The sequence below is a fragment of the Enoplosus armatus genome, chromosome 15 (assembly GCF_043641665.1).
Source record: "Enoplosus armatus isolate fEnoArm2 chromosome 15, fEnoArm2.hap1, whole genome shotgun sequence".
NCBI classification, from domain to species: domain Eukaryota; kingdom Metazoa; phylum Chordata; class Actinopteri; order Centrarchiformes; family Enoplosidae; genus Enoplosus; species Enoplosus armatus.
Genome location: NC_092194.1, coordinates 18,835,597 through 18,854,443, shown reverse-complemented (window position 1 = coordinate 18,854,443; position 18,847 = coordinate 18,835,597). Strand labels below are relative to the sequence as shown.

Below are 18,847 nucleotides of genomic sequence, written 5' to 3'. Positions count from 1 at the left end.
AATTTGAGGTCTCTGTAAACAGTTTTACAGGCGTCTTTGTTATAATGGCAGTTTATGGGGAAAATGGAGGGGGGGGTTGGTTGGCAGCAAGGCTGACTCTGCTGCTGAGCAGAATATAGTGGTGGTATACAGTATGACTCCCCCTGTTGCCAGTTATCCATGTTAAAGCCAGACTTCCCAGACTAGACAAGGGCCAGCTTTAAGCAGATATACAATTAGTGAGGCCCTGATAGATCCCAGTTCATCCTCACTGACTCTTTAATAAGCTAACTGTTGCCAGGCAACAAATACAGCTCCTACCAGTGGAGCAAATGTCATTTAATATTGCTCAGCAGTAAACTCTATTTCCAGGAACTAATAAATAAATTGGTGAGGAACCAGGCCCTGAACCTGTAGGCACTTAATATCTGGTGATGGCTGGTGAGGGCTGTTTCCTGAAAATTAGCCAACAGCAGCCACAACACCAACACAGCCTGGCAGCCTCGGCTCTTAAAGTCTTGGAGCGGGCAGGAGAGATGAGGAAGAAGAATGTTAAAATATGTGTGTCCATGTTTCCCTGTATGCGCCCTGTGCTGGAGGGTGCGTGTTGGTGGTCTAGCTGTCAGTCGTTGTGTGTCTGTGTGTATGACAGCTACAGCTCTCAGCCGACTCCATTGTATTCCCAGCAGCCTTTGGGACGGTAATGAGAGTTTTCTCACAGCTCTGCGACCCGTGACTCAGAGGGGAGGATGGAGGCGGGTGGAGGAGGAGGAGGCTGCACTGCGGCACCGTCAACCTCCAAGCTGCCCTTTTGCGTTGTCATCATGACATCACTTCCTGCTGCTGCTGTTGGCCCATGGCCCGGGTTTGGAGGTGTATTCTGTGTTCTAGCAGTGGGAATGTTTTTGCTGTTACTCAGGACCTCATAGTGACCTGGAGTGTTTCCTCTGTGTAGTCTGGGTGGGGCACCCCACCAGGAGATGCTGACATGCTGAAAGAATTTCAATTGTATTTGTACATCAACACCCAGTAGCCTCGGGGTACATCATTGGCAAAGTATCCAAGTCCATCAGGCAGTGTGTATATAATCTGGTGCTTTTAATTAAGACTTTTAGTGTCACATTGTAGGAAAATCTGCCTTAAAAGCCTTTCCACCTCCACCAGAGATATTTGCTGAGTAAAAGTCAAAATCAAAATAAACACTTGTTGTTAGCACTGGGAAATGCCAGGTGGTGGTTTTAGCTTCTTTGACAACCTGTCAGGTAAAGTAACATCTCTACTGTCCATGATAAAGCACGCTCTCTCTTGCAGTTGATATAGCTGTCTAATGATTTTAGCAAATGTTGCAAGGTGTGCGCTGTTGCACAAAGTAGGCTTTTGTCAGATGTTACACAAGATGTGTGATTCGTCACACATCCTGCTGGTGGTTAGTGTTGTTTTTGGGTGCAGAAATTACTGTAAGCCACCAGCTGGTAGTACCACACTAAAATGTTTTGGATGTGGGGTGCTAGGTTGTCTATTAGAAAGAGGTAAAGTATGCACGACAGTTTTATCATTACAGAAGTAAGGCTTGCTGGCTGCTTCAGTTGTTTCATTTTTGCCTTGTTGGCTTCACCTTGAGCTTTCAAAACTCAGCTTTCCTTTCTGCCCAGAAAGCTTTTCCCCACTGTAGTTTCATCCCAGTTCACACATTGAATACCTGAATATTGTATTACCTTTTTGTTCGTGTTATACATTTTTTTTTTGTCTTTTTAAGCAGGTTTTTATTGTGGTGTTGCAGAGAAATACCTCCAAACCCCCTCCCCCACACTGCCCTCCTATTCTAGTTATCTCAACCCTTTAGAGATTTTCTCCCCTAACCATAGCTTACTAATACTAACTGTGCAGGCTCTAACATCATCTGCATGTCTGTGTGGTTCTCACAAACACACACACACACACACACACACACACACACACACACACACACTAACAAATGCTTAGCTCATTCCAAATGAATCTCCAGTGCTGGTTAACACATTAAATCATGCATTAACATGGTGCTCAGGGTGCCGTCTCCACCATGGCTGTGTAACAGGAGCAGAGTGGCACTCCTTTTCACAGCTTATGGGGAGGAGAGGAACTCTCAGGAAGTGGGGGAAGAAGGGAGGATTAAGACTAGGCCGGGTCTGGTTGTGGTTTCTTTATGTGGTTGTGGCGGCCTAAACTTGACCCCTGACTCTTGCTGATCGGTTATAATAGTCACAGGCTTGACTCAGAGGTCAAACTGCCGTCTGTGGGAATCCGTCTCTGTCTGCTGAACAACCATGGAAGGACCACGTCTCAGTCTAGGAATCAGACGAGGAGGAGTAATATGAGATTTGGGGTTATCTCCTCCACATACTGGCACAGGCACACACCTGAAGGTCTGCCATCTTTATCCCCTCTGCGTGGGCAGCTTGATATGCCGTCTTAGCTGGTGGACTCTTGTAGGGTTGTTGTTTATTTAAATCACAGAAGAACGTAGGGGTGTCCCTTCTGCCTGCTCCGATGGGATCAGTAATATGGTTTACCGGCTTCCAGCGTGATAGTACTAACAGTTATCATCATAAAGACAATAACAACCACAGCATCACCCATCACAACATCCCTCAGTATGGAATCATGTGGAGCTTCTTGATCCATTGCCTCACTCACTCACTCATAACCCAGCTTCACCTCCACCAAAAAAAAACTCAAATCAAATCCCTTCCTGTGGGCTCCAGACAATTTTTAGACTTCCTAGGTAACATTTTCATGCCTTGTTCCTCCCCCCCGTGTCCTCCACCCCTCTCACCCACCCTCCCTTTTTACCACATCCACTTCCAGGACAGGAAATTCTTCAAAGGATTCTTTGCAAAAGTAAGTTATTGCTTTATGTGTCTGAGTGTGTCTCTTTTTATTATGAGCATTATTATTATTTTTCCTCCTCTCACGTAACACTTCACCCTTTGATCACGTCTGAAGGCTGGAAGAAACACACACACACACACACACACACACACACACACACTCATACACAGGGAAATCTGTCTGGAGAGAGACAAACACAATGATGCATGTGTCTTTGAGCAGGTGGGGTGGTTTAGGCTGGGGTGGGGCACTTTTTGTGTTTTTTTGTGTGTGTGTGTGTGTGTTTTTGTATTAACAGGTGTGCCATCTCTCTTGAGCCCTTCTTCCATGAACCAAGAATGGAACAATGAACAGTTTGTGTGAATGTCTTCTGTCTTGTGCACACACAAATATTTTATCGTTGTTATTCTAACCAGCGGGGTCCACCACTGTCGACTGCATCAGAGCACCAGTTCTCATACCAACCTTCTTGCTTCTTTCATTAAAATATGGGAACTACTAAATGATACAGCACTCAGAAAAACAACTCCCAACTTGTGTCTTCTCTTTTGTCTCTTTCCTGGAGCTTTCTCTTTATTTACAGGTGTGCTTTGTGTGAGTGTTGACTGATTTTCTTTTTATGAATAGGTACCAAGGAATGGTACAAAGGGAAGTCATTTTATTAGGGCATGGAGACACTGGTTTCCTCGTTTCTTACTCGTACCTCTCCCTGTTGTGTTTTGTTTGCAGGCTGGGAAGAAGCCAGTGCGGGCTGTGTTGTGGGTGTCGGCAGATGGTCTTCGTGTCGTAGACGACAAAACAAAGGTAATGAGTCCCTTCAGTCCTCTGTCACAGGCTCAGAAACACCTTGATCAAAGAGAAAGAGCTGCCAGAGGAAGTACATGTGGCTTAAGTTAAGGCGGAAGTTGTTGAGTTAATGACAGTGAAGCTGCATTACTTCTGGTAGATATGTACTCAGTGCACCTGCAGGAGTAGATATGAGTAAACAGTAAGGTTGACCCCTGCTGGAATAAAAGGGTACTACATCAACAACAAAAAAGTTAGAACGTACAATTTGTCATTTTCTGTTCTTTCTTTTCTTTATTTCTTAAACCATTAGCTATTTAAGTTTGTTATTAATTGTCTTGGTATTGATTACTATCAAGCAGTTAACTTTGCTAACAAGGCAGGCGACCACACTAACTCTGATTCACAAAATGTTGGACTGTGAGTCTAGTTTTATTTAAAAGAACCAGAAGTGGGTTCACTTCTGTGTATACGTACTTGTATCCTTTTATTATTTTTGACTTTATTTGCAATTTTATTTTCCCTGCTTTTCCTTAAGTGTGACATGATTTTTCAGTGTTGCTCTTCTGTGTGGATCAGGGTTGTGGTGTGGTCAGGGGGGTCAGCAGGGTTGGGTGCAAACTAGTTCCTCTGGAACTCAATCTTGTAGTTCAATCTTATTTGAGCACCCTTGAAGCCAAGCCTTCATATTGAAGTACTGTTCACTATGCAATCATTCAGCCCACGACTCGATTGAGTGTTACTTAACTCTGACCAGAGTTTTTAAGCTCATTATAATGAAGTGAAAATGCTTTTTGCAGGATCTGATTCTGGACCAGACAATAGAGAAGGTGTCGTTCTGCGCTCCGGACCGTAACTTTGAGAGGGCGTTCTCTTACATCTGCAGGGACGGCACCACACGACGCTGGATCTGCCATTGTTTTATGGCCATTAAGGACTCAGTAAGTACTAATTTTAATACTACAATACAATTTTCTTGATTTAATCTCACTCTTCTGATTAAAATCTTTTCATTGACAATCTTCGATGTCCCTCTTCAAAAGCCTATGATCTTATACAACCTGCAGTGTATTATGTGTCATTTGAATGATGTACATTACATAGGTGTTGTAATAATGGTTTTTATACCACATTTACAATAGGAAAACTTTCATTTCTGTACATCAGTCCTATGCCAAGAGCTTCATTCTTTGGTCGAGGAGACCTTCATATGTTGCGTTGTCTCTTTCAGGGAGAGCGGCTCAGTCATGCTGTGGGTTGTGCATTTGCTGCCTGTCTGGAGCGAAAACAGAAACGGGAGAAGGAGTGTGGGGTCACGGCAACCTTTGACGCCAACAGAACCACTTTCACTCGTGAGGGCTCATTTCGTGTTACTACGGCAACAGAGGCGGCGGAGCGGGAGGAAGTCATGAGGCAGCTACAGGATGCTAAAAAAGGTCTGTATATGTAGCCCCGTCTATAGACTGCTATTCCCTGACCTGGGAAATTGGTCGGCCTGTTTAACCTCCACACTAGTTCAAAATAGTCTTTTTATTTATACTCCCACTTCCAGTTATTGCTTAATTTGTTCATTGTTGCTTCCTTGCTTGAACGTTGCCTTTCTCTAACAGCAGAGACCGATGTGATTGTTGCTGGGAACTCAGCCACCAGTGTGACAAACTCCTCAGCACACCAGACGGGAGGTTCACCATCCCCCTCGTCCTCCCCGCCTCTCTCTGTGTCCGCCCTGGGACCCCAGGCGATACCACGCAGACACGCACCAGCCGACGTTATTGCCAGGCAGGGCTCCTTCAGAGGCTTCCCGGCCCTCAGTCAGAAGACTTCTCCCTTCAAACGACAACTGTCACTGCGCATGAACGAGCTGCCCTCCACCATGCAGCGCAAGTCTGACTTCCCCATGAAGAACACAGGTGAGTCTGGATCCTGACCAACTGTCCGTGTCCTCAGTTAGTTTGTTGTTCTACACAACCTGCTGCTAACCTTCAAGTGCAACTGTAGCGTCTGTATTTGCAAGGATCCACCTTAAAGATAAAAAGAAAATCAGAAACAAAGAAGGCCTTGTTGTTTTTTTTTATTTGTAATATACATGGTTGTAGTTGTTGAACAACTATTACATGACCAAATTCCCAGAGATGAATTTTGTCCTTTCCTCTAATACAGTAATGTCTTTTAGATTTGCCTCTATTAACTTTTCCCTGGTGTGTCCCCTTCAGTCCCTGAGGTAGAAGGAGAAAGTGACAGCATCAGTTCGCTGTGCACTCAGATCACCTCAGCTTTCAGTGGACCCCCAGAGGACCCCTTCTCCTCAGCACCAATGCCCAAACCAGCTTCATCCCCACAGTCTCCTGTAGCACCAGGTAACACCAACAAAACCTCTTCCTAAACCCTTAATATCTAACACGTGTAACTGTGCATCTACCCTGTGATGAACTCAGCCGATGGGTTACTGTGTCCTGGACAGCTGTGTGTAGAGTGAGGGGCTCTCATTGGATCTGTGTTGTGATGTGATTCAACCACAAAGTTTTAAATAGACAAATCACATATTTTTGCTGCTCCAGTCTTAACTGTCATGAGGTTTCATTAAATTAGTTCACAGTGCTAGCTAGAATTATGTAGTATGTGTGTGAATCTAACTACTGACCCAAACAATCAAGTTTTTAGCTTCTTGCACTTGTAAAACTAAAAGTTTAGAGACCTTAACTTAGAATGACTCAAATGAGCTTATTGTCTGTTTTCTGAACCTGCCACGATGAGTAGGGGAATGAGGAAGCACACACTAATAGATTGGTTGTGTGCAGCCAAAAGTTATTGCAGTCTTATTCAGTGCCCACATTCTGGCTGGATTTCTTGGTCGTTCGGCTCTGTAGGAGATGAACAGACTTCCAGTGATCATTGTGTGCTGCTTGCAATTTAAATTTGCAGTTAGTGAATGTGTGCCTGCTCATATTTTCTCATAACTACGTTTGTAACATTTATTGTGATTAACACTCGTTAAGACAGCTAATTAACTGCACGGTAATATTGAGCATGTCTAACAAAAGATCGGTCCATGTCACCCGACACACAAGCTTGCTTGTATTAGCTGCTGTCTCTTATTTGCTGTAGTGAACGGCACAGCTCCCACCTTCTCTGTTGCTGCTGCTGCTACTGCTAACCCCCCAGTTCTGCCCCCCGCTCTGCCTGCTCGAGACACTAACCCCTGGGCTAAAACCCCAGCAGGGGCCCCGGCCTCGGCACAGCCAGGTAAGTTTGTGTGTCATAGGGTGCACTGAGAGTGTACTATTGAATTGAAAAATAAGTGAGAGGGACATTACAATGTACCTTTGAGTTATTGTAAAAGTTGAAGGTCCTCTTATACTTGCATCATGTGTTTGAAGATGAGGACACAATAACTGAATGTCAATAAGTTGTTGGTGACACCAAGACAAGTTCCTGTACCTTCATTGTACATTAAGAGATTCATGAGTTGAGACTTTCTCAAAGCAATAGTTCAACATTTTGGTAAATACGCTGAGCTTTAGATGTGCTGGTGGGTGCGTTACCTTCAAACAGAGCCACGCTAGCTGTTTTCACTCTTTATGTTAAGGTAAGCTAAGCTAACCGACTTCTGGCTGTAGCTTTATATTTAACGGACAGATATGAGAATGATATCGATCTTCTAATTTAACTCTCTGCCAGAAAGCCAATAAGCATATTTCACAAAATGTTGAACTATTCCTTTGAACCAGCAATCGCTATGAACTGGACTGATGAATCTTTACTGTTATTGCAACTCTAAACTTCATCAGTATTTCTTTGTCTGACTGATATACTGTGTCTGTTCCAATTCAATGTTTGTTTGATGTGTATTCACTCACTTCCTGTGTGCTTTCTGCCAACAGGAAGTAACTGGTCATCCCCTACTCCAGTGATAGTGGTCCCCCCCACATCCTCCCCAGTCATGCCCTCCCACAGACGTACACCATCGGAAGCAGACCGGTGGTTAGACGAAGTCTCCAAGTCTGTCCGAGCCCCGCAGCCTAATCCAATCATGGCAGCTGCCACGCCTCCCACCCAGCCGTTCACTGCCCCTGTGCCGATGCCAGTGGCGTCTGTTCCCTCTGTTCCCCCGGTGGCCTTCATGTCCCCTCTACCCTCCGCCGTGCCCATGTTGCCCCCTCGCCAGCCCGCCTTCCACGCTCAGGCTCCGGCCTCCTACCCAATGCCGAACGGGCTGCCGTTTCCTCAGCCCAGCGTGCCTGTGGTCGGCATCACTCCTTCACAGATGGTGGCTAATGTATTCGGCTCAGCCACGCAACCCCAGCCCTTCCTGGTCCCGGCCTCCACAACACCCCAGCATGATGCCCAGGCTGTCGGCAACGTCAGCCCGTTCATCAAACCCCCACCACAGCACACCGCAGTGAACCCAGCTCCCCTCCAGCCATCCAATGGCAGTGTGACCTTTAACGGGGCAGACAGCTGGGCTGCTCCATCCCAACTCGCTCCATCCTCCCCAGCCTCCCAGCCACCCCCACAGCCGCAGCAAGATGCCTTTGAGGCCCAGTGGGCAGCATTGGAGGGCCGCTCACGCCAGCGCACCACACCCTCCCCGACAAATCCCTTCTCCACTGAGCTGCACAAGACCTTTGAGATCCAGCTCTGAAGACTGTGTTTGAGATTAGGAAGTGCTGGACAATAAGGAGGCCACTCTAGTTGAGGGAGCAGATGGGTGATTGACTAAAGAAGAGAGGAGAATGTCCTCCTGTCTCTCTTCATCTCGGTTTCAGTGGACAAGCTCAGCAGGGCCGAAAAGAACTGGACAGAGACAGTGGAGAGCCACAGGTGAATCAGCAGGGAGCAGCACTCTGCACAGCAGTGAGGGGAGAAAAAAACAAAACAGGTTGCTGTTAACAAGGGTGACGCTCCCCAGGCATTTCATTAGCATTGTCTGTATTGTTTTGTTTGTGCTGTGGAGCGCAAGGTCGTCATTACCCTGTGGAATATCTGTGCCGAGCCACACCCCCTGTCGGCCCCCTACCACCCACCCAGGTGTGGTGGCTCCTGTCCCCTGCCTGCCTTTGCTCGGTCCAGCTCCCAGCGCCCCCTGTTGACAGGATGAGACCTCCCTCACCTGGCAGAGGAACTGCAGCACTGAGACTACTCAGCTTCCAGATGAGAAGTTCTCATTAATAACTTCCCAATCAGAAGAATAGAGTGAGACAATGCCAAAATCTTTATTTTTATGCATTAAGTATATTTTAAATAGCTTTGGAATCTAACAGAAGAGTTGTAAGTAATCGTGCCAAAGGCACAGGCTAGCTACAATGAGTTCATGTTCGTGTATACAAGAAATGGCCGTATATATTATACATAAATATATATATATATATCTATAAAGAATCTATACTGTACACACAGCTCACAGCAGTGCTAATTTTTAATGTGATGTAAAGAGATTTTGTGAAGGGACAGCTGCTTTACTTTTTTGTTTTTTTGTTTGTTTTATTTTTGAAGAAAAATCTCTTTTTTTCCGTCTATTGCATCCTGTGATTGGATGTGAAGCATCTCACTGTAAATAGGGTATCATTGCAGCAACAATCAATGTGGACCTAGCAATGGTGGTGGTGCCCAACTGGTTGCCTCTCTTACCTGTGCTCAGTTTTTACTAGTTTAGTACACATCAGTACTTCTTCTGTCTTCATTGTCATTTTTTTTCTTTTTGTGTGGTAACAAGCTTGTTTTTTTTATTTAACACAGTAGGACGTGTCATCTCCTGTTTCTCCACCTCTTGTTATTTTTTTTAAGTAGTTGATTTCTAAATTTTTATTTTGCACAAGCACTAAAGTAGATGATTTGACCTCACAGGTCACCTTGATCAACATGGGTTAGTCAGTTGTGGTGCTGCAGTAGCTGAGAAGCTGCATGCTGACCTGCCCTGACCTCCGTTAGCCTGCTGCGGTTCTGACGGCAAAGCAAGAAAACTACAGGGAGATAAAACGGTTTCATCTCTCACTGTCTGATTTCTCTGTCATGTTTTTATTTTTTTAAATCAAACCTGTGAATATGATCTATTATCTGATCTATTTTTCCATTTTGTAATTATTTCATTACTTTATTCCACTTCTTTGGAGAAATATTGAAGCTAAAAGATTGAATAAATTGATGGTGGTAGAGGAAAAAGTGGTCTGTGTTCTTGAGTGAATATTGTTGTGTATGTTTTGAATGTATACAATGTATAGTGAAACCTGTTAACATTGATAATGAAACTGGTACTATTCCTTGGGGTACAAGCTAGAGCTAAAAGGATTAGTCAATTCATCGATCAACAGAAAGTAAACAGCAACTATGTTTATATATTTATCAAACAAAAATGACAAACATTCACTGTTTCATCTTATCAAGTGTGAGAATTTGCTGCCTTATTGTTTTATGTGATTGTGATTGAATATCTTTGGGTTTTGGACTGTTTGTCAGACAAAACAAGCAATTTGAAGACGTCACCTTGGACTCTGAAACTTTCATGGGCATTTTTCTCATTATTTATTGCATTTCATAGACTAAATTGAGAAAACAATTGGTCAAATAATCCATAGCAAAAATGCTTTTTAATTGCAGCCCTAGTACAAGCACATGCATAATATACTTGTACTGAATGAATATCAAGAGAAGAATGAATAGCAAGGTCTGGGAAATGTTACAGCTGAGTAGATTTCTTTTCTGTTGACAATTCACGATTTTACACTTAAACAATTAACATCACCGCAGCATGTTGGATGAAATTATATTTTCAGACAAATGAGATTATAAAAACAATGTAACTGTCCAAGTGGACCAAATTGTGTCTTGTTTGGACCCAGCAGTGACTCTGTGGCACCGGTCTTTTCTGTTGTTATTCCATCCTTCCGACAGGTGGCGCTGGCTGGAGAGCTGCGCCCCGGTGCAGCAGCGTCGATATAAATAGAGCCCGGAAGACATGGATCAGTTCAGTAAAGAAAAGCAAGTGTACATGTGTGTGAAACTGGCGTTGTGTTGTTTAAAAACGTAAAGGTAAGACTCAAACTGCACATACTAGTACACAAAAGTACTGCTCTGCTGTTGTGCAGTAATATATCCATTTCAGGCCAAGGACGCCGGACTGCACAAGCCGTTGAGGTAACGAGCTAGCAGGTTAGCCGCCTAGCTGTAGTTTGGCTAACCAGGCTGGCGTTGGCTTAACTTGCCTTAACAGATAAAAACTAACCAGAATAATGGCAGAAACTATTCCTCAGTCTTGCCTTTTTAAAACTAGTTTCCAAACGGTAACCCGGTTTAGTTTTTGACGCTGTTGTGCCACAACAAACAGTCAACGCTAAGCTAGCAGATGGCTTGACGTTAACTTCAACGGTTGAATGACGGCACACTCAAGAGCTCGGTGTTGAGGTGGATGAACTCGTATGAACCCTACAACTTACTCACGAAACAGCCTTCAGTTGAACGAGCGCTGCTGTCAATATTATGTTTTGAATTAGCATAATGTAGCTAGCTGGCGTTGGCGAAACGACCTAGCTAACGTGATACAACTTTTTTGACCTATGATCTGTGTTACATCAAATTATTTGACCTAGCTAATTAGGAATGCTAACGTTTTTAAATCATACTTTATTAGATACTTATTAACTGTTAATCACATACTTTGTTAGCTGTCCTCCATAGCATTTAGTTAGGGTTAACGGTTTGATAGCTGGAAGTTACAGGACTTTAGTGTGTATCTGTCTATTTCCACAGCACTAACACCTCACCTGCCAAGATCTGGGCCACCCTTTGGTCTTCATGTCGTTAAACTGACGTCAGTGTTACAGAATCTGACAGGTCACAGCTTTGATTGCTATCAAAATGTGTCTAGATACAATAGTTGCACCATGCTATAATAATTAATGATACAATAAAAGTATGATTTACAAACTTGCAAGAGCTGAAATTCCTGTTTCACTCACAGAAACTAGTGAGGGATCAAGGTGAAGGTGGCCAAGGGTTTCCAGGCTTTTCCAGGCCTTTCAATGATATCCTGTGGATGATGATGGTTTCATAAGAAGTGTATCTGTTCTATTAAATATGTCTGGATTTAAAATATAAAACAAGAAGTATTGCAGTTGGATAATATCAAATACAGGGTAAGATTTAATGTCACTGCTTGTTTATAAATTAACTGAAATGTCGTGTTGCCTTTTTTTGTTGCAGAGAGATGCAGTGCCTGTCCAGATCCCTGAAACAGAGCCACGTTTACATGGGATCCCACTGACGCACAGGAAGGGTAAAACATCACTTACCTTCTATTAACAAACGCACTGTTTTAGGACGTGCAGATCTGGCCACTGAGGAGCAACTGGGCTTGTGTGTTTTTTGGCTCTAGGTTTGCACTTTTCAGCCAACTGAAGATCACTACAAGTCGACATGTCTCATCGAGGGCCTTTAGCTGCTGTCATAACAACAGTATTAGGGGCAACCTTGGGAGGGCTGCTCATATGGCGAGTTTACCGAACAAAAAGGAAGAGGCTGCCTTCCATCCAGAAGGTGGCAGATCCTGTGGAAGCTCCATGTCCTGTGGAAAAGGAGTTTACAGCCGTGGAGCATCAATACACCCAACCGCCACATCTTGTGGAGAAAGAGTTCAAGGCTGTGGAGTGTCAGACCACTCAGCTGCCCCCTCCTGTGCAGATACCATCATCTGAACAGCTGCTGGGGGTGAAACCAGTGATGGTGAGCTCTGAAGAGGAATGGCAGCAGCTTTGGCCACTGATGCAAAAGGAGCTGTCAGTCTTCCCTGTGCTGGGGCTCGACTGTGAATGGGTAAAGATCAAAGGCGTAAGATACCTTTTGCATGTTTTTATATATGAAGAGGAACAATCCACCTTGAATGATTCAGCACTGTTCTGTATTTTTTGCTCCTGTAGGTAAATGAGATAATTTCATTTAATGAAGAGTAGAGTTGGTCAATTAACCAGCAATTTGTTTTTATAATTGTGATTTTTCCATCAAAAACATTCTGTGGTTGTAGCTTCTCAGATGTGAGGATTTGCTGCTTTTCTTTGTCATATACAATAGTGACTTGAATATCTTTAGGATTTGGACTGATGAAATAATCAGGAGATTAATCAAGAATGAAAATGACTCAGTTGCAGCCCTAAATTCAAGCTGTCAAATTCGCTCTAGGAAATTATGATGAGCTTTTTTTCGCTATTTTCTGCACAATTAATCAAATTTAAATAATCAAGGTAATCAACAGATTAATTGATAATAAAGAATTGTCAGTTGCAGTCCTATTGAAGATCCCTGCTAGACCACAATGCAATTCACCCGCGAGTAAATCGCAATGCCTGGTGCAAAATGCCAATTATAAACAACTCCTAAAATGCATTTAACATCCAATTTACTAGTGTTAAGATTATCAGAAGGGTGGAACTTTCCTTTAAAGATCCTCCTTAACATTTCAGATTTCTCATGGTTTGTCTGACCTGGCTGCTGTTTCCTGTTGCAGGTGTCTGTGAAAGGCAGAGCCTCTGCCGTCTCCCTGTTACAGATGGCTACATATTCAGGTCTGTGTGTCCTGGTGAGGCTTCTGACGTTTCGCAGCAGCCAGCAGCCGTTCCCTCTCAGCTTAATGGAAGTCCTCCGAGACCCACACATCTTGAAAGTTGGCGTCAGTTGCTATGAAGATGGAAAGCGTCTGGCGCGTGACTACGGTCTGTCGCTGACGTGTACAGTTGACCTGCGCTACCTTGCCTTAAGACAAAGGTACAGTCTGTTTGATGTGTTGGAAAGCAGAAGAGTTTTTCCTCTTGTTTGTTTGTTTGTCATGATGTGACATGTATGTACATTGCGATCCTCTTAATATCTGTCTCCATTTTCAGGTTAGCTACAGTGAATAATGGCTTGAGTCTGAAGTCTCTGGCAGCAGATCTGTTGAATGTATCTCTGGATAAATCCCTGGAGCTGCGCTGCAGTGACTGGGAAGCAGATCAACTGACGCTGGAGCAGGTGGTGATTCATTGTATTACAGCGCTCTTCACATTTTTCATATTTGCCATTTTTCAGATCTACTTCAGTGATTAGATTGGCAATTTAAGATAATATAAAGTTGTGAAGTTGGGGGTGGGGGGCTATTTCAGGTGCCCCCGGTTCTACTAATCAAATTAAATTTCTCCATAGAGAACGTTAAGTGACTGACAGTTGGAGTACTTCCTCGACCAGGGCGGCTGTAAACTCTCCTGGTCTACTTTCTGGAAGCGGCGGCTCTACCTGCTTTGCTACTTGATGCTGTTCCTGTTTTCCTCTAAATGTTTGTCATCTGTTCTCTCCAGATGACTTATGCTGCCAGAGATGCCCAAGTGTCCGTCGCTCTCTTCCTCCATCTCCTCGGCCTCCACTCTGAAGCCAGTCCCGCCTCTTCCAGCGGGAGTTCTTACTCTGAGTTGGCCGCCCGCTGCCAGGGCCTGGTGGACGTGCCCTTCAGGGGCCGAGGAGAGGGAGACGACAAGGCATCTGACGGAGAGAGGAGGCGGAGGTCGCGGAAACCGCCCACTTATGAAAGCCCGGAGTCTGGAGATCAGCAAGTCCCAGACCCTCGAAAGAATAACAAGAGGAAACCGCTGGGTGTGGGCTATTCTGCCAGGTGAGGATGCACCACACACCATCAAAGCCTGCAGGACTAATAAAAAGTTCAAATGCAAGATGGCAGCTCCACACTCTTCTGTCCGTTTTCAGTTGTATGATCTTGTTTCGTAAGAGTGAATATTGTGATTCTGTAACCCCTCTCTCTGTCTGTTACAGGAAGTCTCCTCTCTATGATAACTGCTTCCTCCACGCTCCCGACGGCCAGCCTCTGTGTACCTGCGACAAGAAGAAAGCCAAATGGTACCTAGATAAAGGAATAGGAGGTACACTGGATAACTCCACCGTGTAAACATTAAAACACATTGTCAGAAGATACTTTAAGCTACAACATGCAACTTTCATGCCTTTTGAAATGTATCCCTCATTAATTTGGTTGGAAAACTCAAAACTTAAGATGGTCTCGTCTGCTGAACATTTTAGGTTTGCAGCTCTTTGTCTTCCTGCAGCTTTCCGGTCCATGCACTTCCTTCACTTCCTGCACTGTGGCTGGCTGGTCAGTTGTTTTGCCCACAGCAGCTGGTTTGTGTGTTGTAGCTTTAAATTTACTGTAAATTCATCATCACAATCTGAGGAAATAAGAATGTTGTTATCCGCTGTGTCCAACGAACACCTTGTCTACAACAGCCACATGGTGAAAGTACTGCTGAGCTCTAAAAGCACTCAAAGGCACTCGCATACTAATAAACACTCAGTTTAGGTACGCGTTTAGGCAGAAATAAAATGGACTTAAAGCTTTAAAAACACTTGGTCAGTGTTACATGAAGATATTCAACATCTGTAAGAAATGCGGCTGAAACGTGTCTGCTGAAGACGGGGTGTTGCGCTCCACTTTGACTAACTAGTAATCTTAATTCTGCGTCTGTATCTCTGAAGATATTATCTACATCATCTGTGTTTCTGATCCAGTGCTCCAGAGTGAAGATCCTTTTGTAGTGAGGCTGCTGTTTGAGCCGTCAGGACGTCCCGACTCCCAACAGGACTATTATCTCACCGCTAAGGAGAATCTCTGTGTGGTCTGCGGCAAAGCGGATTCCTACATCAGGTTTGACTCCTTATTATTTGAATTCATCTGAAATTGAGGGGGTTATTTTCCAAAAGCTGTCTGCTTAGGAACATCTGTACATTCCTTTATTAGAAAATGATTGTTAATTTCTTCTCTAATCTGTTTTGTTTTTTTGTTTTGTCCAACCTGAAGTCCAGGTGCCCATTTTCAGTGATATAAAACAGAATCAGTGTTTCAGAAGCTTGAACCAGTGTTTTTTTATTTTTTGCTTGATGATGGTCTTAAAGAGGATTATAAATACATTAACTGATGTAGTCCTGATACAATTATTCAAGTGGAAAAAAAAAGTGAAAGCCCTGTTAGTTGTGTTACATGTTCCTGACAGCAGCAGCTTTTAAACAGTAAAACATAATTTAATGCTAAGAGTTGTGTTTATTTCCTTATGGAGTGACGCTTAATTACATAACAGATCTGGTTAATTCATACGTCCCACAGGAAAAACATTGTGCCACATGAGTACAGACGGCATTTTCCCACCGAGATGAAGGACCACAACTCCCACGACATCCTGCTGCTCTGCACCAGCTGCCACGCCGCCTCAAACGTGCACGACGGCTTCCTGAAGCAGCAGCTGGCCGAAGAGTTCGAGGCACCTCAGGGCTGCGAGGACGGAGTCCGCATGCTGGAGGACTCGGACCGGCGGCGGGTACGCTCGGCGGCTCGGGCTCTGCTCACCGCCGGGGAAGGACTGCCGGAGCAGAGGCGAGAGGAGCTGCAAGCTTTGATCAAGAGCTTCCTCGACGTGAACGAGGAGCAGGAGCTGACGGACGAGGCGCTGCAGCAGGCTGCCGGTTTGGAGACGAGGTGAGTTTCACTGTGTCATTACAGATTTACACTCAAACTAAACACTCAGTCTATTATTTTGAGTTAAATGTTTTCATCAGTGTGGTTATTTGGTCTCATTAGAGTTTTAAAAATGTTTCCTCACCTGAACCAAACTAAACACTTAAACACTCTAGAGATAAACTGAGTGTGAATGTACCCAAACATCTTGTTCGGCTAAATATAACTTGTTGTGCACCTTTCATTAAGATTACATATTTTTATTGTGAAGTACTGAGAACATTTTCAGCACTGCAGCATAAATTAAAACGCACAGAGGCGTCAGGAGGCTCATGAAAAGATAAAAGCCAAGCGCTCAGGTGAATAGTTTACATCTGTGGGGCTGATTGTGCGGTCACTGTGGTTTAACTGTTAATGTTAATACTAATAATGTTAATGTTAATACTCAAGTCAGTAGTTTACAGTTACGTTCAGCTGTTGACATCAGACAGGTCGTGTTCGTCTGCTGGGTTACGTGCAGTCTTATAGTCAGTCAGTTATAGTTTCAGTTTGTACAGACTCTGCTCTCACCTCCTGACTGCTCCCCTCTCCTCAAGGATTTTCAACGAGGCGTACGTGCCTCACGGTCTGAAGGTGGTGCGAGCCCATGCAGAGCAGGGCCTGCAGGGCCTGATGGACCTGGAGCGTCGCTGGAGGCAACACTTCCTCACCACCATGCAGCCCAGCCACCTCCCTCCACTCTGGTCCGTGGACCACAACCACAGCAAGTTCCTCCGCAAATACGGAGAGGACCTGCCCATCAAACTCAACTGACCGTCTGTCAGTCTCAGCAAGGACCACAAGCAGGACCAGGACAGGAAACGCAATCTTCTCATCTGTCGGTCAAAGTGCCGGTTGGATCTGAAACCTCCACAGCCACTCTGTCAATTTTACAAGCCAAATTGCTTTTATTTAGTGAGCGAATGATTGAACAAATCTACCAGCCGGGACCCAAATGTCACCAGCATGTGGCGGCTGTTAAGGTCCCACTGACGTTAACGAGGCCGTGAGGAGTGTGTGACTGAATACACTCGATCTGCGATGGACGCTGCTACCTGGATCCTGAATGAACCAAACGAACTTGAGCAGAGACTCGTGTGGAGAAGATTTCCAGCACTGAATCGAAAAAAACACTTAACTCCACAACGCCGTGGTGGACATATGGCCACGTTTTTATCATGAAAAATATAGAATTATTTATGAAAGAAAATTAATATTGAAATTTAACCTGATTTGTAGAAAAAGCTGCACCTGCTCTTAATTCCCCCCAAATTTATGGACCCCCCCCCCCTGCAGGTTAGCAGCTTTTTCCTCCATCAGTCTGAGAATAAATGACTTGCTTTGCAGAGAGAGGGTCATTTTAATGAGTTTAAATTATTTGGCGCTCCAACCTGCTTTCAGTCTATTGTCTGTTTTAAGTCAATAGATGAAGGACGAGTTTCCCAGAAGCATCTTGACATCAGATCTCATCTTTGCCCTGTTCCATTTTTGAAACGATGAGTTTGGTGTGGTGCCTTTGGCCCTGAATGTGTTTTTGTTTATTTTTCTTTTTGCAGGCGGAGGCCACAGTAAACACGAACCACAGTAAAGTTGGCTGGTTTAGTTGATCATTAAAACTCCTGATGTTTATGTCCTGCTGCTGATTCTCCCGACGGTTGGGACACCTCCATGGCTCATGTTTTAATGAGCCTCTTAATCCCCAAACCTGCCTGGAGACTTGTCACAGCATCAGGACATGACCTCCTTTCAGTTTACAGCAGTTTCACTATGACGTCGTTTTACAGAATCCAAACTACACAGTCAAAAGGTGCCAACGCTAATGTGATTTGGAAAATTACCTTAAAACTAAACCCCCTTTTGTGAGGCAGATTTATCTATTTGAGCGTGATGAATTCATCTACAACACAGCTGCTTGTCTTTATTTGTATTTTCCTGGATGTAAGCCCTGAAGCTGTTTAGATTTCCTAAATTGTGAATGATACAAAAAATAAAAGTCATGTTTATATTAATCCTCTGTGACTTGTTTTTGTTGCCGAACCCACATCTTCACATACAGACACAACCACATTCACTGTTTGTTTTTTATTTCTTACAAAATCACAGTTTAATAAATAGTCTGTAAAAATGAGTACAAAAGCGGTTTTCTTAACATTTCATATATGAATCACTCGTGACTTTCAGGTCAAAGGAGTCTTCAGTTGGATTTTTTTGTCAGGAATGACATTTTTTTTTTTTTTTTTTTACAATCTAGTTTTGCTGAATTAAGGCCTCTTGATTTTGGCATCAGAACAATCTGTCAGTCAAATGTTTTGTATCTGAAGTTGAATTAGTGTAGAGTTATGAGCTCCCCTGGTTTCACAGTTCAGTCAGAAAAAAATAAATAAATAAAATAAAAAAAACACATTTACAAATAAATACCAAAATGGCTCAACATGCAGATGTAATCCTTTCTGTCTTTAAAATGCTGAGAAAACTAAGCACATTTCTAATGGTCAGTGTTCGACACTGCAGACATAATGCAACAATAACAATGGCACATGAGGCTGCTTCATTCAAAGGGTTTCCACCAAAGTTGACGTGAGAATTTCTTTTTCTGTCATCTTGAGCTTCTTTGACGTATTAAAGAGGAGAAACGTGGGCAAACATTAGGAAATACTTTCTTAAAAATAAAAAAACACATTTTGGTGGAATTCCCCT

The 18,847-nt window shown here is 43.8% G+C and overlaps 2 protein-coding genes across 7 annotated transcripts in view; both read left to right on the top strand.

Annotated features, from left to right (window-relative positions):
* numb (NUMB endocytic adaptor protein) overlaps positions 1–8,327 on the top strand; it is a 37,220-nt gene extending 28,893 nt beyond the window's left edge. The window contains exons 4-11 of one of the 5 annotated variants that reach the window (XM_070920080.1): positions 2,827–2,859; positions 3,580–3,654; positions 4,437–4,577; positions 4,868–5,072; positions 5,250–5,546; positions 5,850–5,993; positions 6,742–6,879; positions 7,518–8,327. In XM_070920080.1, coding sequence (XP_070776181.1) covers positions 2,827–2,859; positions 3,580–3,654; positions 4,437–4,577; positions 4,868–5,072; positions 5,250–5,546; positions 5,850–5,993; positions 6,742–6,879; positions 7,518–8,278 — 1,794 coding nt within the window. In that variant the 3' untranslated portion in view covers positions 8,279–8,327. Of the gene's footprint in view, positions 1–2,826; positions 2,860–3,579; positions 3,655–4,436; positions 4,578–4,867; positions 5,073–5,246; positions 5,547–5,849; positions 5,994–6,741; positions 6,880–7,517 lie in introns of all 5 variants that reach the window. The other 4 variants (XM_070920079.1, XM_070920081.1, XM_070920082.1 and 1 more) reach the window with 4 other exon arrangements.
* Positions 8,328–12,018: 3,691 nt separating this feature from the next.
* On the top strand, positions 12,019–18,159 carry exd2 (exonuclease 3'-5' domain containing 2). 2 transcript variants are annotated; one of them, XM_070920507.1, is made up of 9 exons: positions 12,019–12,168; positions 12,277–12,441; positions 13,130–13,391; positions 13,508–13,629; positions 13,953–14,263; positions 14,422–14,528; positions 15,172–15,307; positions 15,764–16,132; positions 16,708–18,159. In XM_070920507.1, exons 1-9 carry the CDS (start codon positions 12,046–12,048, stop codon positions 16,922–16,924), a joined length of 1,812 nt encoding a protein of 603 aa, XP_070776608.1. In that variant the 5' UTR covers positions 12,019–12,045; the 3' UTR covers positions 16,925–18,159. The 2 variants fall into 2 exon arrangements, with proteins under 2 accessions (XP_070776608.1, XP_070776607.1); XM_070920506.1 differs by having other exon boundaries at positions 12,019–12,456.
* The last annotated feature ends 688 nt before the right edge of the window (positions 18,160–18,847 follow it).

What these genes read in the sequence shown, in the direction of transcription:
- exd2 (XM_070920506.1), top strand. Translation starts at nt 12,046, where the DNA reads ATGTCTCATCGAGGGCCTTTAGCTGCTGTCATAACAACAGTATTAGGG. An exon ending in AATGGGTAAAGATCAAAGGC is followed by an intron (nt 12,457 to 13,129) that starts GTAAGATACCTT and finishes TTCCTGTTGCAG; the next exon opens with GTGTCTGTGAAAGGCAGAGC. An exon ending in ATCAACTGACGCTGGAGCAG is followed by an intron (nt 13,630 to 13,952) that starts GTGGTGATTCAT and finishes TGTTCTCTCCAG; the next exon opens with ATGACTTATGCTGCCAGAGA.